The sequence below is a fragment of the Zosterops lateralis genome (genome assembly GCF_965231275.1).
Source record: "Zosterops lateralis genome assembly, chromosome: 19".
NCBI lineage: Eukaryota > Metazoa > Chordata > Aves > Passeriformes > Zosteropidae > Zosterops > Zosterops lateralis.
The window spans coordinates 4,775,301-4,799,539 of NC_139779.1; the positions used below are offsets into that span (position 1 = coordinate 4,775,301).

The 24,239-nt window shown below is 59.3% G+C and overlaps 5 protein-coding genes across 12 annotated transcripts; 2 read left to right on the plus strand and 3 right to left on the minus strand.

Annotated features, from left to right (window-relative positions):
• Nucleotide 1: 1 nt before the first annotated feature.
• On the minus strand, nucleotides 2–9,160 carry SARM1 (sterile alpha and TIR motif containing 1; the record flags this gene model as incomplete). The annotated part of the gene is made up of 9 exons (XM_083874927.1): nucleotides 2–2,196; nucleotides 2,707–2,828; nucleotides 2,923–3,112; nucleotides 3,518–3,611; nucleotides 3,705–3,940; nucleotides 4,375–4,466; nucleotides 4,586–4,798; nucleotides 5,479–6,097; nucleotides 8,721–9,160. The coding sequence occupies 9 exons, from the start codon at nucleotides 9,158–9,160 to the stop codon at nucleotides 2,067–2,069; spliced, it is 2,136 nt and encodes a 711-aa protein (XP_083731053.1). The 3' UTR covers nucleotides 2–2,066.
• A 1,195-nt stretch (nucleotides 9,161–10,355) lies between these two features.
• On the plus strand, nucleotides 10,356–15,742 carry VTN (vitronectin). 5 transcript variants are annotated; one of them, XM_083875504.1, is made up of 9 exons: nucleotides 10,356–10,462; nucleotides 12,145–12,292; nucleotides 12,766–12,885; nucleotides 13,355–13,639; nucleotides 13,746–13,885; nucleotides 14,131–14,287; nucleotides 14,398–14,547; nucleotides 15,110–15,382; nucleotides 15,565–15,742. In XM_083875504.1, the coding sequence occupies exons 2-9, from the start codon at nucleotides 12,166–12,168 to the stop codon at nucleotides 15,681–15,683; spliced, it is 1,371 nt and encodes a 456-aa protein (XP_083731630.1). In that variant the 5' UTR covers nucleotides 10,356–10,462; nucleotides 12,145–12,165; the 3' UTR covers nucleotides 15,684–15,742. The 5 variants fall into 5 exon arrangements, with proteins under 5 accessions (XP_083731630.1, XP_083731626.1, XP_083731629.1 ...); XM_083875500.1 differs by having other exon boundaries at nucleotides 15,110–15,742; XM_083875503.1 differs by having other exon boundaries at nucleotides 10,394–10,462; nucleotides 12,150–12,292; nucleotides 15,110–15,742.
• Nucleotides 15,743–15,856: 114 nt separating this feature from the next.
• On the minus strand, nucleotides 15,857–20,140 carry KIF12 (kinesin family member 12; the record flags this gene model as incomplete). Of its 3 annotated transcripts, none has more annotated exons than XM_083875498.1 (17): nucleotides 19,987–20,140; nucleotides 19,598–19,663; nucleotides 19,392–19,470; nucleotides 19,190–19,311; nucleotides 18,973–19,048; nucleotides 18,719–18,853; nucleotides 18,497–18,632; nucleotides 18,189–18,280; nucleotides 17,850–17,985; nucleotides 17,640–17,758; nucleotides 17,424–17,528; nucleotides 17,077–17,336; nucleotides 16,717–16,843; nucleotides 16,551–16,625; nucleotides 16,349–16,473; nucleotides 16,108–16,244; nucleotides 15,861–15,976 (listed from the first exon to the last, which is right to left on the minus strand). In XM_083875498.1, exons 1-17 carry the CDS (start codon nucleotides 20,064–20,066, stop codon nucleotides 15,912–15,914), a joined length of 1,935 nt encoding a protein of 644 aa, XP_083731624.1. In that variant the 5' UTR covers nucleotides 20,067–20,140. The 3 variants fall into 3 exon arrangements, with proteins under 3 accessions (XP_083731625.1, XP_083731624.1, XP_083731623.1); XM_083875497.1 differs by having other exon boundaries at nucleotides 16,717–16,900; XM_083875499.1 differs by lacking the exon at nucleotides 16,717–16,843 and having other exon boundaries at nucleotides 15,857–15,976.
• Nucleotides 20,141–20,574: 434 nt separating this feature from the next.
• SEBOX (SEBOX homeobox) lies at nucleotides 20,575–21,802 on the plus strand (the record flags this gene model as incomplete). Its single annotated transcript, XM_083875337.1, has 2 exons — nucleotides 20,575–20,865; nucleotides 20,989–21,802. 2 exons carry the CDS (start codon nucleotides 20,575–20,577, stop codon nucleotides 21,235–21,237), a joined length of 540 nt encoding a protein of 179 aa, XP_083731463.1. The 3' UTR covers nucleotides 21,238–21,802.
• A 121-nt stretch (nucleotides 21,803–21,923) lies between these two features.
• Nucleotides 21,924–24,178, minus strand: VMA12 (vacuolar ATPase assembly factor VMA12; the record flags this gene model as incomplete). 2 transcript variants are annotated; one of them, XM_083875336.1, is made up of 6 exons in its annotated part: nucleotides 21,924–22,333; nucleotides 22,420–22,532; nucleotides 22,813–22,849; nucleotides 23,686–23,775; nucleotides 23,860–23,933; nucleotides 24,007–24,178. In XM_083875336.1, 6 exons carry the CDS (start codon nucleotides 24,176–24,178, stop codon nucleotides 22,238–22,240), a joined length of 582 nt encoding a protein of 193 aa, XP_083731462.1. In that variant the 3' UTR covers nucleotides 21,924–22,237. The 2 variants fall into 2 exon arrangements, with proteins under 2 accessions (XP_083731462.1, XP_083731461.1); XM_083875335.1 differs by having other exon boundaries at nucleotides 21,924–22,532.
• Nucleotides 24,179–24,239: the final 61 nt, after the last annotated feature.

Here is a 24,239-nt window from a genome sequence, read left to right on the forward strand (position 1 = left end):
TTATTAATGATGCCTGATTGAATAAACACTTCTGACATGGCAGAGCAAAGGAATGAGGGAGGGTGAGGACAGAGGAATTAGTTTCCTTTGGACTGCTCCAGCTGAAAGGGGCTGGGTTTGGGATGCTTTACCAGAAGCAGGGCAAGTTCATTAAGGTGAAGATGATGGGGAAACAGGAGGAGTCACAGTCTGGGCAGCTGGAGCAGGAGATGGGATCTTGTTTCAGGTGAGGCACCTGAGCTGTGGAGAACAAGTAATTCTCCACACTGAGTGCTGGGTGTGGAGGCTGATTGCTACAGAGCTCCTGGGAAACAAAACACAATCATCTTACCAGGTATTATTGCAGGGAGAAAAATCCTTAGGACTGTTTGTGTGGGACTCCATCAGTGGCCATGGAGGCTTTGACATTGAGTTACTGAAGGCTTTTCCCTGAAGCAGCTCACAGGAGGCTTTTATCCTTTGGTAGATTCACCTTTGGGCTCATCTGCTGGGTTCTTGTTATTTAATCTGGAGATTAGATGGATTCTAATTCTGATGAACACTGGGCAGATATGGCTATTAACCTTTCACTGGAGAGCAAAGATGCCATTAACTGTGAGCTGATAAGAACTATCCATAAAGCACCAGAATTAACTGATTATTTTTTGTTCCCCCTGAAATGTTCTTGGATCCAAGCCAAAAGAAAAAAGGTGTTTGTGTTCCTGATAGTTAAAGCAGGGCTTCAGGGAGAGCCAGGAGGAGGACAAGGTGGCTGAGAACTCCTTTTTGCCTCCTGAAAGGGTTCAATTCTTCTCGAGCAGGGACAGGAAGAGGAGCCTGCTGCTTCTGCAAGGTGATTCAGCAGGCTGGGGTGTGGAATGCAGGGATCTGTGTCAGGATGCCCATGGTTCCTCCCCAGCAGTGCTGGCAGCAGGCTCTGATGGTTCTGCTCCCAGCTGGAGCATCCTTTGCCAGCCCTTGGCATCATTTTTTCTTGATGCTTTAAGGTGAGGAGTTGCAAAAAGCCCTGGTGGGTGTTGAGAAGAGGTCGAGATAGGATGAAACAATTGCTACTTGGAATTGCATCCAGCAATGAGTAGGGACAACCCCAGGGAGCTCAGCCAGGGCTGTGGGGGTGTGGTGATCAGCAGAGAGATTCACCAGCTCCTGCTGAAGGCACAGACCACGGGAGATCTGCTGTGGAGCAAGATAAAATACAGCCACAGTGTAGAGTAACTCCACAAGCACAGCAATTAGCATCTTCCCTGCTTGGATTTCAAGTTTTCCAGGGTCACAATCCAGCCTCCAGTGCCCTGAAAATATAGACCTGATAGAGTGCTGAAGCTGAGACTTTAGATGGAGGGAAGGAGGGTATTCTAAAAGCACTTTTTGCAGAGATCCTGCAGAAACTTCATGTGGTCTAACCCCAAATTTCCACTGCCAGAGTTAAGAGCACACAGTGGTTTTGCAGCACTGCGAGGTGGAAGTCCTTTGAGGAGGGAAGGAGCTCTTGTGATAAAGGGACATTGCTGGGAAAGATAAAGCACTTCAGAAGGCCCCTGTGGGTTATCTTTCCCAAACACAAAGATTTCCTTAGGGCTTAGTTCTTATTTGCCCTTTCCTGCTCTCAGTTTCTGACCACAAGGATATTCCTGGGGCACACAGCAGAGCCACACATTCCTCTCAGTTCCTCTTCTCTCCCATGTCCTCTTGTGATGGATTCTCAACACTTCTCCAATTTTCAGTCCTCCAAAGATTCTTCCTCTCTGGACGTGTTTCTGGGGGAAGCTGCAGCTGTTTTTGGGGTCTGGATGGTGCCAGTTTCCCTCACACCCCACACATGTCCTGCCATCCCACAGGAGGACGTGGAAGACACAAAGTCCATCCCAGAGTCCAGCCTGTTGGCTCCCCAGGTGCTGTTAGGGGTGAGTGCTGGTCTTTGGGGGCCAGGGGCTTGTTTTTGGAGGGCAAGGAGGGAGTTAAGAGCCACAGGTTTTCTCTCAAAGATGGGAAAAAGTCAGGAGGGATAAATTTGGACCCACACAAAAAGGGGTCACCTGGGAGTCTCTGAGGCTGCTGTCCTGGTTCTAGCTCTGCCCCAGGGAGTGCAAACAGTCCAGCCCATTCTCTGACCCAGCTGAGGAGTCCCGGGAGGAGCGGCCCTGGAGGAAGCGGATGATTTTGTCAATCGTGGCCTCCTGGTACTCGTGGGACCACCTGTGTTTGAGGGGAAAAACATGAGGTTTACTTTTTCTGTTGTGTGTAGGGTGCCACAGGATATCTCAGTTCATCTGGGCCAGGAGCCAGAGACCCCTTTCCTCCACCCCAGTTCTTTAGGAGCTCCTTTTTCTCCATGGATGCTGCAGAATGCCCTGCCAGGCTGGGATGCACAAAGGGAAAGCAGAGGGGGAAAGAAACCCAGGTGAGCTGTAAAACCTGCCAGCACCACTCCTGCCTGAGGATGGGTGTCCTCCCAGCAGTGACCCCTCTCACTCTGACCCCTTTCACCCAGAGGAGTCCTAGCACAACATCAGCAGCAGGGATATGGTGGGAACTTTGTCCCTGCATGTTCTGGGGCACCTGGAGTGACTCAGCGACCCTTTGACGTATTCTACTTCCCTCATCTGTTTGCGCCAATGTCCTTAGGCTCTTTGCTCCAAAGCTCCTTATGCAACTTGTTCTCCCCAGGTGTCAAGGAACCCCATGGCACAGATTGCTTTTACCTACATGATACCATTAAATTTCAGGACAGCCCTCATGTCCTTGGGTAGGGTTTCTGGGTCCGGCCACTCAAAATGGTCTGTGACAGGTACAATGTTCTTTCCAGAGTTCAGGGCTGTCACAATCTCCTGCAGGAACAGAACATGCAAGTACTCAGCCCCTCACCACCTCCCTCCCAGTGCAATGTCCACACAGCTCCCACCATCTGGTGGCATCTCTTACCTTGTGTACCCAGTCCTTGCACTCGGGGTCCTGCATGCATTTATCCAGTGCGTTTGGTGAGAGGACCAGCACAAAATTCCGGGCACTCAGGACGCTCTGGATCAGCTTGTCTTCAAACTTCCCTGCTTCCAGCTTCTCCACGTCGATGAACACGCTGAAGCCGTGGAGCTGCAGGTGGACCTTCAGCAGGCTGGTGGCAAGAGGGGACAGCACCATGAGGAGAGGTTTTGTTTGCTGTCTCACCATGTTGGCTGAGACACGGTGGAACAGGAGAAGGGAATGAGATTCAGCTCATTCAGCTCATTCAGCTCCAGCCCAGCTGTCTGGGTACGTGCAGAGAACACGAGGAGCTGATGTTGACTCCCTGCTGTGATCCCCTACAGCTCGAGGAGTGTGAGGAAAGGGTCAGTCAGTACCAAAGTGGTGGTGACAGGACTGGGAATTGGCCTGTCAATTGGCCTGTCCACTGTGCAGGTTATCACATGTGCTGTCCCCACTTGCTCTGCAGCTTTTGGCAGCCTCTCCCTCCTCCCCATTCCACACTTTCCCCACAGCTGCCCACCCTCTGGGCTTCACTGTTCCCTGCAGGACTCACCTGGCCAGCTGCGAGCCGGTGCTCCTCCGGTAGCTGATAAACACATCAGTCCCGTTGGACGCCGTTTGCAGCGTGATGGGGGAGTGAAGCGTTTCTAAACAACACAAAACCATCAGAAATTAAAAACCCACCCAACAGCTCACCCCAAACACGCTCCAACACCCTTCCCTCCCGGGGAGAGGCGCACCCCTGGCCGCGGTGAGGATGCGGACGCGGTGGAAGCCGGTGTGGATGTGGCAGTCCTCCTGCAGCTGCTGCTCCGTCACCCGGTGCAGGAAGTTGCGGTCGATGCCGCAGGTGAGCAGGTTGTAGGTGTACTGTCGGAATTTGGGGTCGATGCCCCCCAGCCAGTCAGCCAGGTTGCTGCGGTCACAGGTGGAGTAGTTGGCGAAGGTCTTGAGCTCTGTCAGCTCCCGGAAGAACCTGGTGGAGGGACAGACAGGGAGCACTTAGGGACAGGTGGTGCCACATCTTTTACCTGCTCAGGAGGGAGTGCAGCTCCATGATGGGGTGAAGGATGAGCTCCAGGAACAGGAAGCAGAGGAACAGCTGTGTGGGAGTGCTGGTCCTTGGGGCACTGAGGTGTGAGGAACTCAGTTTCCCATCTTTCTTGCACAATCCCACCTGCCCCAGGCCATAGGTGATCTTTTCCCCCACCCACACCTCTGCTGTGCAGTGGTCCCATTACAGAAATCTCTCTGGGACTGCAAAAAGTGCAGTGGAAAAGTGCTGGCAGTCCAAATTTTGCATTTGGAGGATCTCCATTCCTGTTTTTGAAAGGCAGAGACCTTGTCCCTGGCTCTACCACTGTGGTGATGGCCCTGAGGGAGCCCAGTGGGCTCTGATGGTGGTCCTACCTTTTCCGAGTGATGCTGGACTCCATCCCCAAATCCTTCTGCAGCTCCTGCTCTGTCAGCCTCAGGAGAATGTCCCCATCCACCTGGTGATCCTGCCAAGAAAAATCCAGGCTGGAGAGGTCCCAGAAAAAGCTGGGTGAGACACTTACACCTCTGCTGTGAGATGGGACAGTGTCTATCCACATGTCCCTCCCCCAGCACAAAACCCTACCAGGAATCTCTGGCAGTATTTGTTGAATCCAATCTGCTGCAGCCACGTCTGCACCTCACAGGATTTCCAGTTGGGAACCGTGGGCAGGATGCGCCGAGGAACCTCCTCCCCGATGATGCGCAGCACCTTTTTGGCCAGGGAGGAGGTGGTGCTGCTGGTGGAGTAGCACACAATCCTCTTCAGGCTCTGCGTGGCCCCGATCTCACTGAAAATCTGGGGACACCAAGGGAGGAGATGTCACTTTGCTTCCCCTCATCCTCTTCCCAACAAGCTGTGCTGGGCCAGCACATTCCATTTCCTGTTGGAAATCTGGAAACTGAGAATTTCAGGCTTTCTGTTGTGGGTGTGTAGTTTGAATAGTATTGGGTGATCTCACAGGGTGAAAAACTTGAATTTAGGATTTTATTATATAATGATGTATGGGGCAAGATAGAAGACTTTGGGCATTGTCTAAGTCCTTCTTCTTCGCCTTCTTCTTCCTTCTTCTTCATGGGTTTGGTGATTTTTCTGTAATTGGGTGAAAAAGGTTCACATTGCGGGCCTTGGGTGGTCATTATTGGGTCAGAAATACAAATAATATAGGTGTCACCTCATTATTGGGTAAACAGGACTTAACCTTGGGAAGAGTTAGAAGTACTCCATTTTACCTTCGTTTCTCTAACTTGCTAGTTAGAGCTCAAGGCTCATGAGTCTGTAAATAAATAAGAAATAATAAACACTGAGTCTGAACATGAAGTTCAACTCTTGTGTATTAATCCCAATCCTGGCAGGAAAAAAGAAGCCAAGGTGTTTGATGAGCAAAAGACATTTTGGTGAGCAAAAGACACCCAGATGCAGCTGTGCCACCCCTTCCCTTTGTCACCAACCTTCCTCCAGGCCAACCTACCCTTTACCTGTGTTTTCTTCTGCCTGGCCTTGATGGCAGCCTCAGTGCAGAGGTAGAAGGCGGCGATGCACTGTGCTTCCAGCCGGGAGCTGTCCAGCAGGGGCACCAGGCGCTGCAGGTCCTGTGCTGTCCTCCCCTGGATGTTGTCACTGCTGCCCAACATCTCCCGGGCGAACTGCTCGGGGTCCAGGGAGGCGATGAAGGGCTCCACCAGAGCCAACGTCCCCGAGCGCTCCACCTCCTTCTCGATCTCCTTGTTGGTGGCCAGCACTGCCACGGCCAGGCAGGCGTGCAGCCGGATCAGCTCGTCCTCTTTGGAGAAGGCCAGGGGAAAAAGCCACTCTGCTGCCTTCTTCTCGATCATGAGGCGCTGGTTGGCCTGGCCCCCGTACATGGCGCAGTTGGCCAAGGCCATGGCGCAGTGGCGCAGCACGGTGGGGTCTGTCCAGCGGCACCAGTACAGGATGCTGTCCAGGCCTCCATCAGAGATGAGCTGGAAGCAGGTCTCCTCTGTGTGTTTGAACATGTGCTCCAGGATCCCAGAGACGCTCTGAGCCAGCTGGGGCACGTCCCGCTCCTTGGATAAGTTCAGGATTACGCCCAGACCGACCCGAGCGATGCGGTCCCTGTGGGAAAGGAGAGGCACAAATGGACCCTGAACAGTGACTGGTGTGGCCCATGCCTTGGTGACATTTATCCCAGGACAGACAGATGTTTTTCCCTGTAGGACACAGCTGCCAGATGTGCAACACAGCAAGATGCAACAGGCTGGTGCTGGAGGAACACCTGGGAAGGTGGTGGATTCACCATCTCTGGATGTGCTTAAGAAGATGTGGCACTTGGTGCCATGGTTTAGTTGAGGTTAGGGTTGGGTTGGACTTGATGATTGTGGAGGTCTCTTCCAACCTAATGATTCTGACTCTGAACCTGTCTGGATGATGGAAGAACTTGTGATGGGTGCACAGCCCAGGACCCCACACTGGATGCTCTCTTGCTCAAGGTAGGATCTTCATAGCAATTAACAGGCAGGGCAGGTTAATGCCAGGCTGGAAATGGATCTGCTGGGCCAGCACTGCTGTGGTGTGAAGATATTTTATGTTTGGGAGTGAAACTCATTTGTCCCCTAAGCACTGCTGTCAGTGGCGCTTTCACACCTGGATGAGCAGCCAAGCAGCCCTCTCCACAAGCAGGACAGCCCTGGGATGGCAGCTGGAGGGAATCTCCTTATTTCCTCACCCTGCACTCTTCTGGAAGAGGACAGCAAGAGCCTGGGGTAGGTGGCCAAGGGCCACCAGCTGCTGCTTGGCCATGGCTGATCTTGGGAGGCCTGTGCTTAGAATGACACCTGAACGGGCTGTGCCTTGAACATGCAGCGAGGAAGGGGGAAATCAGGGTCACAGAATGATTTGAATTGGAAAGGACCTGAAAACTCATCCAGTTCCAAGCCCCTGCCATGGGCAGGGACACCTTCTGCCAGACCAAGTTGCTCCAAGCCCTGTCCAACCTGGCCTTGGACAATTCCAGGGATGCAGCAGCCACAGATTCTCTGGGCAACCTGTGCCAGGGCCTCCTCAGCCTGTGAGATGAGCTCTTGGCTGTGCTCCCATGAGCTTTCCTGGGGTGAGTGGCAGCTCCATTCCTGCCCTCAGCAGTGGCCATTTGGTGCCGTGGTGGAGCTGCTCTGCCTGTGAGGCAGCCCTGGCACAGGTGATCTGTGTCCTGCTGCTCATGAGGGCAGTGGCACATGCTGTCCCCAGCCATGGTGGGGTGATGGCACGCCAGCCTCTGTGCTGGCAGGCAGGAAGAGCATTTCTGGGAAGCCTGTGACCCACAGGGCTCTCACTGACCTTGGGGTAGGTTTGACAGGAAATGTTGTGGAGAGCCCTGGGAAAAAAAATAGCCCTCAGCCTGGGTCTGGCTCCGAGCCCGGCCTCAGCCATGGAGCTGGATGACAAACACAGGCCCCCGACTCCCTGCAGCTGCAGATGGAGCCAGGACGTGTCCAGCTCCCAGCTAAACACCTCTGCTGCTGTGCACAGACTGGGAGAGTTCTGTAAGTGAGAGGCTTGGACCCAAAGGGGAGCCCCACACCTCTCTGCCATCGCTCAGAAGTTGTGGGAAGAACTTGGAATCCCATGGCTGCTCCAAGACCCTGGCCCAGGAACTGCTCCTGGAGCAGAAACAACAACTCCAACAAATGCTTTCTCTTGCTAAGAAGCTGATTGCTGAATGCAGACTGTGCCAGTGATGCTTCCTGGGATTAAATTCCACCCTAATGGGCTTTCCTGATTTAGCTGCCGCTTATTTTTGCCTGGCAGTGCATGAAGTGAGGCCCAGGCTGTGAGTCCACAACCTTCCAGCAAGAGACATCCCCTAGGAAGACAAAGTAACTTTGGCCAGGCTCCCTCCACATTATTTCCAGTGCCCTGGCTGGGCTGGCTGGGTTGGGGTGCTCTGAGGGAGAACAGAGGTGGCAGAGTGCATTTGGGGTGGTGGAAGGGTGAGCTGTGAGTGGGTGCTGTGATTTAGATATGTCAGGCGCCATGTGAACTCATGCACCTTTGTACACACACAGACAGGCTCGGGCACACACTCCCACCCCACCCATGCTCTGTCAGAGATATCCCAGCACCTCTCACCTGCCTGGGCAGCAGCACACGCACTTGAACTAGGGCCTGAGGGCTGCTGACCAGCTGAGCCCTCCTTATGGCTTCATTCCAGCCCTGGGCAGCAGCAGGAAGGCTCTGGAAGTGGCTTTGTCCTCCTCCTCCTCCTCCTGCTGCAGTTATGGCTAAAGGGGAGTCACGTCTTGTCCTTTGGGTCAGATGCTCTGAGCCAGCCAAGCTGACTCAGCTCAGCCTGGCTGAGGGGGCTCAGGAGGACACCCCAGTCCTCACCAGCATTCCTGAGCTGGGGCTGGTCCTCCTCCCTCCAGCTGCGGGGGAAGGGAGCAGCTCACGGTCATTGCCTGGGCCCTGTGCCCAAGCACTGGGTGTGGGTGGATGTGGTGGGGAGTTTGTGCGCCCACAGCTGGGAAATTTGGAGGATGTGGGTGGGATGGGTGAAGGTAGGTCAAGGCCAGGTTGGATGGAGCTTGGAGGAACCTGGTCTATGGAAGGTGACCCTTTGAGGTCCCTTTGAAGCCAAACCAGGGTTTGAACCCAAACCATTCTGGGAGCTGGCAGTGCCCGGGGTGCTGGGGAGGGCTGGGCTGTGCCGGGCAGGGTGAGGGGCTCTTTGCACACTCACCTGTTTTCCGCCACCAGGATCTGCTCCAGGAGTTTTCCTGCCTGGCACTTGGTCTCCATCTCGGCCGTGTAGAGCAGGTTGAGCAGCAGGTCCAGGCCTCCCTCGAGGCGGATCACATCGCACAGCACCTTGGCCACGTCCCTCCCCACGGCGGGCATCCCCCAGGCCTCCTCCACCAGGCGGAACACCTCGGAGAGAGCGGCCCGCAGCCCCTCGGGGCCGGCCGCCTGCGCGGCGTGGGCGATGGCCCGGCGGAGCACGGGCAGGACCCGCTCCAGCGCCTCCCGCGCCTCGGTGCCCACCCCGGGGGAGACCCCGCCGTGCCCCCCGCCCGCCCAGCCGCCCGCCCGGCTCACACACTCGGGCACCGCCAGCCTCTCCGCGCTCGCCATGGCCAGGGACCGGCCCAGGGTGTGCAGCGACAGGAGCAGGGCGAGCATGGGCGGCCGCTACCGCAGCATCCCCTGCAGGGACCCCCTGCTCCCGCCGGCTGGGGGGGACAGGAGCGGGATGCGCCCCGCTCCCCCCTCCGCCCTGGCGGGATGCGGAGCTGGATGCGGAGCGGGATCCGCCTTCCCCGAGCCGGGCTCAGCATCCCGGTCCCCGGGGCTGATGTCAGCGGGCGCAGGCGCCGCCTCTGCAAGGAGGGGCTCTGTGCCGGCAGCTGCAGCCCCCCAGAGCCCCCTGCCACCTGCCCAGAAAGGATTAAATAAAGCGTGGATGTGGCACTTGGGGACGTGGTTCGGTGCCGGGATATAACGGGCTTTTCCAAGCTAAATTTTATGGTTCTGTGATTGTGGCCTTTTAGTGCTTGAATAAGGCTCATAAAAGAAAAAAAAAGGGAAAGTGATTTTTTTACACGAATAGATACCGACAGGTCAAAGGGGAACCGTTTTAAAATAAAAGGTGAGAGATTTAGATTAGATAACATTTTTACTTGTGAAGTACTTGTTCTGGGGAGCTGTGGATGTCACAACCCTCGAAGTGTCCAAGGCCAGGTTAACGGGGCTTGGAGCAACCTGCTCTAATGGAACGGGACAGGATTTGGAACTAGAAATCTTTCATTTTCAACCCAAACCATTCTATTCCACAGCCTGAGCTGGGGCTTGTCCTGCTGTCCCCATGGCCCACATCCCCTCATTGTCCCCGAGCTGCTGCTGCGGTGTCACTTCCACGGCGGGCAGGGAATGGAATCCCCCACCTCCTGGCTCATCTCTTCAGGACCCTCTGTGACCAGCGAGGGGGCGCAGGGTGGGGACAAAGGGGACCGGGCACCGTGGTGGTCACGGTGGGGCTGTGACCACCCTGGCACAGCGCTTTGAACACGTTTGGTATCAGCAGGGAGCAAAGACCCGTTGCTTGGTGGAAATTCAGAGCAGCTCTTCTGGGTGGGCTCTGCATTTGCATGATAAAAGAAAGAGCAGAGGCAGCCTGGGCCTCTTTTGTTGTCGTTTTTTCCAGGCCAGACGTGCTCAGGGCAGAAATGTTTAAACGCTTTCGGCATTTCTCGGATGTGCTGGGAGGAGCAACTTAAATCCTTGACTCCAAACCCAGGTTGTTGCCAGGTCAGCCTGAGACTTAAATTCGAGTTGATGTTTGGATGTGACAGAGTCGCTTTTAATCCTCTCTGAATCCACCACGAAGGGACAGACAGAGGAAAGGGACATCATCCCACGAGGAAGGACGGCAAACAAGGCACCCTGAGCAGCGCAAAACTGCGGGACAAGCTCGGCACAGAACCAGTAAGGATTTTTCTGATAAATTATTATTAATCAGGGGTAAACAGAAGAGCTGTTGCAGTGTAGAGCACCAGAGGATTTGCTGCCCGAGGGCAGCAGAATTCAAACCATTCCCTTAGGCTTGTCCTGACTAGCCCAGAGAGCTGAACTTTGCTTTGCTTTTAGTTTTGCTTTGTTTTGCTTTTTGGGAGATATTTCAGACTCCACAGCCTGGGCTCTGGAACTGCAGCGGCTCCCAGCCTTGTCCTGGGGGATCAGCCCCCGTTTCCCGAGTTCTCCTCACTGGCTCTGCTCTCCTCGGCTGCAGGAGCTCCCCGGGGCCCATTTATCCAACCAGCCCCTCTCCTGGGATCTGCTCCTGGCAGGGAAGGGCTCGCTGAGCCTTCGTGGGTCTGTGGCTGGTGGCTGGGAGCCTGGAGCAGCAGGAGGGAGCTTTGTCTCAGCTGATCAGCCAAAGCAGCTCAGACCATGCCCAGCCCTTCTCCCCCAGCCCCTCCTGCAAGGCTGAGCCGTGCCAGGGCTGTTGTCCCCTGGGATGGTTCAATAGGGATGGGATGAAGCCGTAGTGCAGCGCTGGGCTGGTGCTGACACTTGGGGACAATGTCCCCCTGCCATAGCTGAGGCCAGGGGACAAGGGGTGAGGTGAGGGCTGCGGGAGAAGTTCTGCCTCAAAAGCCCATGTCTGGTAGCTGCCTTCAGCTCCCCAGGGCTTCCAGGTGGAAATGCCAGTCTCAAAACCAAATAAAGCTCATTCCAGCAAAATGCCAGGAGCAGGTGATTCTGGGAACTGCCTGTGTCTGAGCTGGCAGAGGAAAGACACCTGCAGAAGTGGGCACCCTGCTCAGGTTTCTCTCCCCCTAAATCTTGCATCACTTAAAGCCCAAAGCTGCACCACTCCTGCCCAAGGGCTGGGATAGACCCCATGGAGCTTCTGTCCCAGCAGAGGCAGAAGAGACAGGATTGCTGCAGCCTCATGTGCATTTGCTCCTTGCCCCTGATTAAATAAACATCCCAGAGTTATCAGGATCTGCCAAAAGAGCTGAATCGACATTAATTAGTAACTGAACAGATTGGTTGGAAAGGGAATGACGGGAGCAAAATACACAGGCTTTTGTTTGCCTTCTGCAGTGAAAGTGCTGAGGGCTTCTGTCCCCGGCCACTCACCTCTGGCCTCTAGTCCCCAGATAGAGAGGTGGCACCTGCCTCATCCCAAGCCACCCTGCCTTGGGGTTCCCCAGGTCTGTTCCCAGCCTTGTAACTGAGAAAAGTGAGATCCCAGGAATAAGCCCTCCAAAATGGTGATATTTTGGGCAAACATAAGCCCGAGGCTTTTTCCTTTGTCTTTTGAGCATCACTCCCCCATCCCATCTCATCTGGGTTTTTGTCTTTGCCAAGACAAGGCTGGGAAGCAGCTGGTTGCTTTTACCCCATGAGGTATGTTATGAAATGAGTGTGGCAGGACCTCAGAACTGGTTCCTGACTCTGTCTTTCTGCTGTCCCTCCCCACTCTCTGAATAGCGCCCAACCTGCACCGGGACTGGGGAGGAGCTGCTTACACTCATGGCAGCCCTGTCCCCCTCCAGACATACCCAGTTCAGTGTGGACTGTGAGGGAAGCTGGGTGGGAGATCATCTCTGTCCCTTTTCCCCTGTTCTGACCTTGGGCTGTTTGCTTTCTCCTGCCAGGGCAGGCTGAGCAAACAGTGGATGCTGGGGCTCTGCTCTGCTCCAGCCCGCACAGTCGCAGGAGGGCTGCGCTCCCGGACACCCAGGATGAGGCTGCTCTTCCCTGCCCTCGTGCTGGTCCTGCTCGCCACCACCCATGCTGCAGAAGGTGAGCTTTAGCCAGCCAAGCCCTTCCCAGGTGCTTTGGGGATGGAGCAAGAGCAGCTCCTGGGCTCATGGAGGGGCTGGGCAGCCCAGGCAGGGTGGGAAGGGAGTGAATGGTGGCCACGGCAGCATTGGCTGTACCCTGCAGGATGGGGAGAAAGCAAGTGGGAAGTACATGGGTGTCAGTGGTGCATGGGAAAAATCCCTGCCCATCCCAAAGCTGGGCTGCCAGCACAGAGCTGGGACCATGGCACAGCCCCAATCCATGGCTCCCATCCCATCAGGACCTGAGTGGGAGCAGGGCAAGGAAACTGCTGTAGCCCCTGGTGATGGAGTTGACCATGAAGAGGTGGGGTACCCCCAACCAGGACATGCCCAATTTGTTTTCCCCCATGGGGCTAGGCTGGGGTGGGGATGCATGGGCCCCACTGCCCCACTCCACATTACTCCCCCTGAGCTGTGGGGTGTGTTTTGCAGACTCCTGTGAGGGCCGCTGTGAAGAAGGCTTCGATTCAGGGCGCAAGTGCCAGTGTGACACTCTCTGTGTGTACTACCAGAGCTGCTGCAGTGACTACTCCACTGTCTGCAAAGCCAAAGGTACTGTCCCCATGGCCCCCTCCTGGAGGAACAGGGTGGCTCTGGGTGCTCCACACTGTGGGGTCTGTGCTGGGTCAGCCCTGCACCCACCTATGTCCATGGGGTGAAGTCAGCACCAGGATTTGCTGCAGCACATGGAGTTTTTTAGGAGCTGGCTCATGGCCATCTGGAGTGTGGGATCTGTGGTAATCGGATAGATTGGATAGGAGGAAAAATGTCTTCACTGAAATGGTGTTCAGGCATTGGAACAGGCTGCCCAGGTGGAATCACCATCCCTGGAAATATTCTAAAAAAGTGTGCTTGTGGCCACTTGAGGACATGGTTGGCAGTGCTGGGTTAAATTGGATTTGATGATCTTAGAGGGCTTTTCCAATCTTAATGACTCCATGATTCTATAAATCTCTATTGCCTGGGAGGGACCATCTCCTGCACCCAAACCCAGTGGGAACCAACCTGCTCCCTCCTGCAGTGACCCGGGGAGATGTCTTTGCCTTGCCGGAGGACGACTACCTGGACTACAACCTCCCTGTCGACCTCCCCACCGATGAGGCGCCTGTGGCAGACCCCACAGAGGTGCCCACACCCCCAGTGCAGGTGGACACCACACCAGAGAGCAAGCCAAACCCTGAGGAGACACTGCCAGAGGTGCCCAAACCCACCCCAGATGGGTCTGAGGAGCCTGAGGAGCTGTGCAGTGGGAAACCTTTCGATGCCTTCACTGACCTGAAGAACGGTTCCGTTTATGCTTTCCGAGGTACTTTGGGGACCTTGCCCAGGGACGTGGGACATGCTGCCACGCTGTCACCCTGTGCTGGTGTCTGCATTCCCTCCTGCTGCCCCTACCTCTCCTCTCTCCCCAGGGAAGTACTTCTATGAGCTGGACAAGACCAGTGTGAGGCCTGGCTACCCCAAGCTCATCAGTGACGTTTGGGGCATCGAGGGCCCCATCGACGCAGCCTTCACACGCATCAACTGCCAGGGCAAGACTTACCTCTTCAAGGTGGGCTGCAGGGCTGGGGGTACTCCCATGGTGGCAGCACAGTCCCTCAACTCACCCTATATCCCCTTCTGGCACCTCCCATGCACCCACGCACACAGTGGTTGCCCAAATCCCTGCGGTTGTTCTGGGACCCCAAGCAGCCACAGCCTCATGATGGGGCTCCCCAGCATCCCCTCGCTCCCCCTGGCAGACCCGTGGCTGGGGGATGTTGCACCTGTAACCCCTCCCTGTCCCTCACTCCCCAGGGCACCCAGTACTGGCGCTTTGATGATGGAGCCCTGGACCCTGGGTACCCCCGGGACATCTCCGAGGGCTTTGAGGGCATCCCCGACAACGTGGATGCAGCGTTTGCCCTCCCTGCCCACAGCTACCACGGCAATGAGAGAGTCTACTTCTTCAAGGGTAAGAGGAGCAGCCCCCCCTGCTCCTGGCAGAGCCTGGCACCACTGGGCACAGGCTGGACACCCCTCCAGTGTTTGTCCCCTGCTAACACCCTGCTCATCCTCTCCTAGACAAGTACTACTGGTCCTACGACTTTGCCCAGCAGCCCACACAGGCCGACTGCGAGAAGTCCTCCCCATCCACGGTGTTCAAGCACTACGCCTTCATGAACAGGGACAGCTGGGAGGATGTTTTCCAGCTCCTCTTTGGCAGCAGGATGCGTAAGGGCTGGGCCAGCCCCTGGGGGGAAGGGCTGGCAGGTCCCAACAGTGGGCACTGACAGGGCACAGGGAGTGCAGAGATGCAGGGAGGAGGGAGCGATGCCTGGAAGCACAGGAGGGCAGGATGAGCCATCATATCCTGTCCAGGCCAGGCACAGCAACCCCTCAGGCCACAGCGGCACCTCCCACAGCATCTCAAATCCCACTCTCACAGCCCTTATGCCCCACATTATCAAACCCATCACCAGCTGACTCACACCACAGTGTCACTGCTGGGGACTGTTTATTATCACTGGAGCTGGAGATGCCACAGAAAAACCCCAGCCCTTGGCAGGGGGAATGAAAGAGAGGAAGAGAAGGGGGCTCAGCAGCACAAGGCTGATCCCAGCCAAGGGGGGTGGGGGGGCACTCCTGGCTCTGCCTGGCCTGTGTCACTGTCACACATCCCATCCAGGCTGGGATCCTTTGGAGCATTCCTGTGGATCTCAGAGCTGGTGCTGAGGGCTGTCTGTAGGGCCCACACGCTGCTGCCCCTCTCACTCTCCCTCTGCTCCTTTCCCAGCTGGGGCAAATGGGCCGTGGTACATCAGCCGGGACTGGCGGGGCGTGCCCAGCCGGCTGGACGCTGCCATGGCCGGCAGGATCTACGTGGCCTCCCACCAGCCCCGCAGGAGGAAATCCCGCCGCCAGCGCAAGAGGTACAACCACCACCGCTCGCTCAATTTGGGATTCTGGAGCTGGCTGCAGAATGACCCTGACTCAGCAGGCATTGAAAGCGATGGGCTGTCAGGCTCCACCTGTGAGATGCTCCAGAGTGTCTATTTCTTTGTAGGAGGTGAGTCTGGTCTGGCAGGATCTGGGAACAATGTGGGACCGGGGCTGCCGGGGCATGGGGAAGGCTCCTCTCTTTTTGCAATGTCTCAGGGCTCTGGGATGCAGTGGGAAGGTGCTGGCAGTGAGGGCTGGCAGCTGCCCAGAGCTGGGGACAGTGCTGATGGCCATGTCCCCTTCCCCCAGACAAGTACTACCGTGTCAACCTGCGCAGCAAGCGCGTGGACCTGGTGCGGCCGCGCTATCCCCGCTCCATCGCCCAGTACTGGCTGGACTGCCCCCAGCCCACGGAGGAGAGCACCTGATGGGATCCCTGGAGCCACCAGCAGCACAGCCCCAACTAGACAGAAATAAACTGTGAGAGCCGCGCAGGCTGGAGAGCTCTGTCTGTCCATCCATCCATCCAACCGTCTGTGCCATGGTTTGCGCAGTCCTTGCAGTCCAAGATCCCATATCCCCAAGGGCTGTGGTTGTCCCCTCAGTCTGTGCCAGATCCCTGACACTGGCCCCATCCGTGGTGTACCTGTGGCAGCTCAGATCTGCTCTGCCAGCCAGTCCAATGCCTCTTGCCACTGGAGGAGAGGGACAGTGCCCGCAGCTGCCAGCGGGGAGCAGCAGGGTCAGGTCTCCCTCTCCGCCAGGATCAGTCACAGCCCCATGTGTGAGTGGCTGTGCAGGGATGTGTGCCCACCCAAGCCCTGCCTGGTCTCCCACCACTGCCCTGCTCACCTCTGGGCTCTGGCAATCCTGGCCACGGTGGTGCTGAAGGGATGACCCTTCCCTCGGGGCTGGGAACACGCTCAGGGCCCGGCAGCTCCCGGTGCAGTGGCTGCTGCTGAGACAAGCTCCTGCTCCTGCCATGGCTCCTGCCATGAGGACACATGAGCAAACCCTCACCTGCTGCCCCACCACCCCCCAAAACTCCAGGGAATTCCTGAGCTGCAGCTGATGCCCAAGGAATGGCTCTCACCGCTTCCTCTGGTGGGGCTGGGGGTGCCCGTGGCCAGGCAGAGCCGTGTCCTCCTGTCCAGGTGGCAGAAGGCCAGCACTTCCCTCGGGGGGGACTGGCTGTGGCATGGGGGGCACTGGCAGCACCTAGGGGTGAGCAGAGTGGTCAGGGTGGCTGTGCCACCCCTGTGCCACCCCCTCCAAAGAGACCCCTGGGGCTGTACCTGGAACGTGGTGGCATCAGCTGGCCCAGGGCAGCACTGTGGGCAGCTGGGGCGGCTGGAGGCGGGAGGGAGCTTCTGCAAGAGAGGACAGCAGTGGGTGGGTGGTGTGTGCATCCTCTCCCTGCCATGGGCAGTGTGACTGCTGAGCCCAGGCCCCTCCTCTCACCGGCAGCCGGGGGACAGAGCTGGGTGTGGTGTCGGGCCGCCGGTGCCTCAGCGAGTGGCTGCGGGGGACAGGGAGGGTGCGGGCACTCCGGAGCAGGGGCTGGCTGTCACAGGACCTGCGGCTGGCTCTGCGGGATGGGCCAGCTGGGATGTGACCGCTGAGGTCTGGGGACAGCCGGGGCTGCCTGGGGAGCAGTGAGGAAGCCCGGCAGGGCATTGGCAGCCTCCAGAGATCCCTGCCCAGCCCCGCAGAGTCCCTGAGAGACGCTGTTTGGGGCAGGGTGCTGCCCAACCAGGGGCTCTGGCTGCCCTGTCATCCCCTCGATCCCCTATTCAGGGGTCTCACACAAGCCTCCCATACCTCATCTGCTCGTTCTCCACCACGAAGTCCCGCAGGAGCCCGTAGAGGCTGGGCCAGGCTGGGGTTCCCTCTGGCGGGAGCTGCCCTGCAGTGCCGTGCCCGTCTCCCGAGCCCGCCCGTGCTTTAGGAGGGTTCCCTGCCACCTCCGTGCTCCTCACGGGCACCCTGGGCAGGCACAGCTGCTGGCGCAGGGAGAGGTTTTCCAGCTGCAGGGCATGGATTTCTTGCTCCAAGGTTTGCAGCAGCTTCTCCCGGGACACCTGGGAGGGGTGGTGGATAAAGAGAGGGGTCAGGGGGGTCCCGGGAGAGGGGCAGAGGAGCTCAGAGGGGCTCTCTGTCTGCAATACCCTGTTGGCCAGGGGTCTGCTGGTGACTCTCCGGGCACGGCTGGCGTAGTGCAGCGTGCTCAGAGTCTCTGAGAGGCAGCGTGAGGACGGGGAGATGCAGGCGACCTGCCAACGAGGAAGAGATGCAGGTGGGCTGTCATCCAGAGGGTCACCATCCTTTAACAGCCCTCCCCTCCACGGGCTGAGACCCCTGCCCAACCTCCTCCATGGTTTTACCATCAGGGTGATGCCTGAGCCGCCCAGGGAGCGAGCCAGCAGCCGGGTGAGCTTGCTGTCCCTGTAGGGGATGTGTGTTCTCTTCCCTCGGGGTTTGGCCAACAGGGAGATGCAGTGCCCTGCCGGAGGATGAGCCACAAAGGATGTGACAGGGCTCTGGTGGGGGCCAGCAGGGCTCTCCCAGGGCAGCTTGGCTCCCCCAGCTCTTACCCAGTGCCAGGAGGCTGCGGTTGATGCTGTTGGCCTCCACCGAGAGCTCCCCGCTGGAGCCGGTCTCCTTCACCCGCTCGCTGCCAGCCAGGTCCACAAAGCACAGAGAGCCCTGCTTGCTGGGGCAGGCACCAGCCTGGAGAACCCACAGTGAGGGGTGATGCTTTGACCCCCATCACCCCATCCCCATGGCCCACAACACTGTCCTAACTCCTGGATCTCGGATAGGATACCCGGCTGCTCACTCCAGCCCCACCCGTGTATCCTTGAGGAGAGCACGGCCCCCCTCGCTGAGCCCTGAGCCCCCCAGCCCTCCCCAGGAGCAGGATGCGCGCTCACGGCTCGGCTGCGGATGTGGATGGTCAGAAGGGCGTGGCTGCGGCTCGAGTGCCTGTTGAGGGCATGGGCCGAGGTCCGGCGCCTCTGGGATCCTGCCGGGGGAGGAATTGATTGCATGACACTCCACATCCCTGCCCCAACCCCACAGCATCCACTGCCCACCGCCCCCTGTCACACACGGGCTCTGCAGCAGAACGAGGAGCTGCAGCATCACCAGCCCTGGGGACGGTCTGCGGGGGGCTGAATCCCCCCATACCGGCTCCAGCACGCCCTGAACACGTCCCAGCCCTGTGCCTGTGGCTCAGCACCTTGCAGGAGCAGGCTGACGATGGCCTCCAGGCTGTCGAATTCCACACTGAGCTGGTTCTCCACGTAGAAGCCGCGGGTTTTGCTCCAGCGCAGGGGGAGGGCACACGGCGGCCCCGGGCTCAGCAGGTCCCGGATCTGGGGATTTGGCAGAGGGAAAGCACCGGGGGAACGGGGCACAGAGTGCCAGCAGGGCCGGAGCGGGCGGCTGGGCAGGCACTTACCTGCTCGTTGTAGATCTCCAGGTAGGAAGCGCTGAGAGCCAGGTCAGAGCCACGGCTCCGGCTCTGCTCCAGGAGGCAGGTGAAGGACCTCTGCATCAGCCCCAGCAGGGCCGGGGACGCGGGCTGGGTGTCGCTCTGCAGAGATGCCGGGATGGTGAGCGGTCACATCGGGCACCCACCGCCCCCAGAGCCCACGGCCAGGTGGGAAGGGCTCATCCCACCACCAGGACCATGTCAGAATGTCGGTGTCGTACCTGGGCCAGGGGCCCCATCAGGGTGTAGGTCTTCCCCGAGCCGGTCTGCCCGAAGGCAAAGACGGTGCAGGAGAAGCTGCGGAAGATGCCGAGCGTTGGGCACAGGTGGCACAGCGATGCCACCTCCCGACACAGCCCCGGCAGTGCAAACGGGCCGGGAAGGCCCGGCCTGGGGGGGATGGAGGGTTGGGGTCCGCGGGGGGCTCTCCGGGCTCACCCGTCTATGGCCAGCTCCACCAGCCGCCTCATCCCGCTGCCTTCGAACACAGCCTCCTGCGAGGCGCCGGCGTCGAACACGGCGCTGAAGCCGAAGGTGGCATCGTGCCTGGCCGCGCTGACCTGCCCGTGGGGACAGTGCCAGCTCAGGGGGGCCGCAGCCCTCCCCAGCCCCGACACCCCGACGGGGAGGTGGCACTTACGTGGACGGCGCCGTCACCGAGGCTGTGCACGACTCGCTGGTCACCTCGGCGGGTCTCCGTGCAGGTCAGCGGCCGGACCCTAATGGTGGGGTGTGCACGGGGACACGGAGGTGGCGCTGCATGGGGACCCTGGGGAGCCCTCCGGTGACCTCGCCCCAGGCAGGGAGGTTCCTGCCGCGCCCCTGAGCGCTTTCGTCTCCCCTTACCTTAGCACCACTCTCAGACGCGTCTCTCTGCCCTCCACGGGGCCCTCCCGCTCCTCTCCAGGCCTCCTTTGGGGAACAGAGGGCAGCAGGGTGGGGGCTGCCCCACACCTGGGGGGGGGTCTGCCCGCGGGACCCCCGGGGGGTGGGGTAAAGGGATCCCTGGTCCCGCTGTGCTCACACCCTCCTCCCACCTCCCCTGTGCCCTGAGGCCCGGCAGGGGACAGAGCTCACTGTCCCCGCCACGTCGCCGCAGAAGGACGGTCCTGTCCCCCCCCCCCAGGCTTTTTGGGGTGCCCCCCCCCCCCCGGTGCCTGTATCAGCCGGGAGTCACTGCCCAAGTCCTGCTGCTCCAGGACGGGGTGGCCTCTGCCTCCTCCCCGACAACTTACGGTCTCTCCTGGCCCCGTGGGAGCGTTCTGGGCCGGGGGTCCGGCTGGGGGTCCCCGCCCCGATCCCCCTCTGGTTCCATGCGCCCCCCAGCACTCGGTGCTCGGGGTGCCCGCCGCGCCCGGCCGGTCCCGGCGGGAGCCACCTTCAGCCGGCCCCGGCTGCCCCGCACAACCGGTACCACCGCTCGGTTAAACATTGACCGGTGCCAGCCCTGGGAGAGCGGCGGTCGCACGGCGGGGGGCGAGCGGGGGAGGGCGGGGAGCCGGGGAGGGGGCGCAAGGGGCGGGTGCCGGGTGGATCTCTGACCCCTGGGATCCTCACGGGCCCCTCCATGCCCCGATGGAGGCGCGGGGGAGACTGGACGGGCAGCTGGTGGGGGCACTGGTCCCCGGGGATGCTGGGGAGTCAGTCGGGGCTGTCGGGACTCTGCCATCGGGGCCGCGGAGCTGGGACCGGCCCCGGGAGCCCTTGGAAAGGCCTGGGGAGGGGGGGGACAGCACCGCCCGCTCGGGGCGGTCCCAGCCCGCCGGGGGGAACTGCGGGGGGATAAAAGCCGGGACGGCGGCGGGTCCGGGGAGCCGGGCAGGATGAGCGCGGCCCCGGGCACCTCCCGCGCTCCCCAGCCGCTGCTCCGCTTCCCCGACGGGGCGGGCGGGCCGGGCGGCGGGCGGGCGGCGGGGCCGGGCGGCGGCCCGGGGCCGTGCCCCTGTCCCTGTCCTTGTCCCTGCCCGGGGGGGCCGCGGAAGCGGCGGCGGACCACGTTCAGCCGGGGGCAGCTGTCGGAGCTGGAGCGGGCCTTCGCCGCCGTGCCCTACCCGGACATCGCCACCCGGGAGCGCCTGGCCGAGCTCACCCAGCTGCCCGAGGCCAAGATCCAGGTGAGCGCAGGCGGGACCCTCCCCTCCATCCCTTCCTCCTTCCCTCCCGGGGCGCCGTCTCCTCCGCGGGGCCAGCCCGTCGGGGCGCTGTCGATGTCTCACAGTTCCCCTCGCCCGTCCCAGGTCTGGTTCCAGAACCGCCGCGCCCGCAGGATCCGCAGCGCCAAGCCGGAGCCGCCACCGCCACCGCCGCTGCCGCCGCCCGGGGAGCGGGGTCCTCCCGCGGCATCTCCCGACGGCAGCATCCCGTGCCCGGCCCCTGCCCTGCCGCCGCCGGGATCCCACAGCCCCGCTCGGGGCCTCCCCACCTCGCTGGGCTCCATCTCCGACCTCATCTACAGCGCGGCCATCACCAACCTGGGCGAGCCATAGCCGCGGCAAGGACCCCTGGCTTCTGGGGACCCTCCTGGCACCGCGGCCCCCCCCGGATTAGCGCCACGATTTCATTAGGGTGTGGAATTACTGCCGCTCCCAAAGGCTCCGAGGATGTCATCCAATATCCTAAATGCCGGTGCGGCCACAGCAGGGGCAGCTCCCCATCAGCCCCCTAATACCGACTAATCTTTTGGAAAAAATACCTTAATCTGAGGCCGTATCCAGGGATGATTGTGGCATGGCCGCCCCTAATCCGCAGGCACGTTCCCAGGTGCCGGCAGATCTCCCTGGATCGGATATTAAACCGTGTTTCCAGAGGGGCTTAGCTGCCATCAGAGCATTAATCACCGTGTCTGGCCCTGGCAGTGAGCCCACCCGGCAGGTGTCCAGGTCCCCAGGGCCTGGTGTGGGTGTCCCCTCCCCAGAGCTGGCTCTGCTCTCTGCCCCACAGCACTTGAGAAACCCCTGGGCTCAGTGTTGAGGGGTGTTCCCTCCCTGGAGGTACCAGAATCTGGGCACTCCTTTGGCAAGGGGTTGGGAGTACTGTACATCCCTCACTGTAAAGGCAGAGGACAGGAGATGGAGCAGGATGCAGAGGGAGAGGGAAGATTCACATCTCTGCAGTGTCTCAGATGCCACATCAATGTTTCTCATACCAACAGACATCTCCCGACATGCAGGAAGAACGTTATGAACACACAGTGTTATTTATTTCCAGAATAAAAGGACAGGAACTTCCCAGGAGAAGAGGAGTGGCAGGAGCTGATGCCCCTCTCCCTGCTGAGGTGGTTGAAGTCCACAGCCATCCCCTCTCCTGCTCTGCAGCTCTGGGATTTCCAACCCATGATTCATTTCAGGAGCGGGAAGCAAAGGATGAGCCTGAGGAGTGCAGCAATCTTCCCACAGCAGGAACAGGTACAGCAGGACAAGATCTGTCCCAAATTATTCTGTCCTGGGGAGGACAGAAGCCTCCAGCACGAAGCCTTGCAGTTCATGGTCATAGTTTCCCAAGGTCTCCTTCGAGGGTCCGCACCATCACGTACAGCTCAGCCAAGCCCACCACCGAGGCCACAATGACAGCTGACAGGACACGCTGGGGACACAAAAGAGACACAGAGGTGACCCTGGGTGCCCAGCCTGGCCAGCACAGAGGGGCTGCCAGGGGCTGGGCTCGCTCACCGCCGCTGTCTCTGCGAAGACGTACTGGCTGCCCAGGTAGGTGCAGGCAAAGGCGGCCACCACGGTGACTATGAAGTTGAAGATGGTGATGACAACGGCCTTCACTGAGCGAACTGGGGGACAGAGGGGGGAAGGAGTTGGTTTTAGGTAAAGCTGGGGAGTAGGGCTGGAAACAAGGTGGAATCAGGCACAGCTGCCTCAGCTGGGAGATGTAAACCTGGAGGAGTCACATGCTTGGTGTCTCCAGAAACATTGGTAAGAATGAGCAACATTCCTTTATTCCAGGAACACTTGGAAACCTTCTGGTGAGATATTCCAAGAGGGAAGGGCTGTCACCAGCTGGAGTTCCCACGCCTGACCTGCCATATGTCAACAGGACAGGGAGCCACTCACCTTGCCTCCCAAATTCAGCCAATGGCCCGTTCATCTCCTGAAAGAAGGGATTGAAACAGCTTGTGACCACTTGTATTTTAATGTTCATAGTAATGTTATTACTGTGTGTGCAGAATAAAAGCAATGCCCATGTCCTGTCCTGTCCCCAAGACTCTGAGGTTTTGGGTGGGTGGGCTGCGGGGGAGCAGCAGTTTCACAGCACACAGGATCCTCTGAGATTTTGCACAAGCTCTGCTAAAACCACCCTGGATTATAGATCACAGTGTGGTTTGGCTTGGAAGGGGACCTTAAAGACCATCTTGTTCTAGTCCCTGCCATGAGCAGGGACACCTTTCACTAAACCAGATCAAACCTGGACTGGTTATGGGAGTTAATGTGCATATGAATGCAAGGTACAGTGTGGAAGGGCAGAATGGGATCACAAGGAATGCCAGCAGGAAAAGATGCTGGCTTGTCTGAACAGTCACCCTGCCAGAAGATCTCAGTTCTCTCAGGAAAGAATGAGAGGCCACATATGATCTTGTATTTTCAGTTTTTACCTTGACATGAATGAGGCAATTCTAGAACTATGACAAAAATTTAACCAGCACAGACACTCCCAGTCGAACATTTACAGCATGTGCTCAGTCTCCCAGAACAAAACCTGAGATCTTCAGCACAGTGAGCAGCTCCCAAAAATCAGTATGTCTAATTCACCACCCTGTTAACCCTGTCCTACCTCTGTCCTCAACACGGGATCTGTTGTTCCCGGTGTGTTTACAGTGTGCCTGCCACATCCCCTCTGCACTCCACCCACTCTATGGGGAAAATCTCCTTTGCTCTCTAGTGTTTGAGGGATGAATCCCCGCAGCAGGCACTGCAGCAGCCCCTCACCTGGCCGGTGATGTTGCGGGTCATCCGCTGGTACTCCTGGTGTGCCAGCTTGGCCTTGATCCGCTCCAGCCGCGCCACCAGCTCGGGGTTCTGGGGGCGACACACACCCAACACCCACCGTCAGGGCCGGGAGCCGCCGCCTCCCCCCACGACTCCCGGCCGGCCCTCACTCACCCGCGGCGGCACCGGCACCTCGGGCAGGTGGATCTCGCATCCCTCCAGCAGCTCGTGTAGGTGCAGCGGAGACCCTGCGGGCGGGGCACGGGGCGGTCACGGCGCGGTCACGGCGCGATCCCGGCGCCCCGGCGCAGCGCGGCCTACCTGCCTCCCGCAGCGCGGCGTGCAGCCTCCGCAGCAGGCTGAAAGGCACCAGCGCTCCTTCCGCCGCCAGCGCCGCCTCCAGCTCATCCCTCAGCGCGGCGGGCAGCGCTGCCAACTCGCCCTCCCGCACCGCCCGCCGCAACCGCGGTCCGGCCCGCACGGACGACGCCATGTTGGGCCCGGCCGGCGTTGCCGGGGCGACCGAGAGATGGGCGGTGGAGGGAGGACCATAG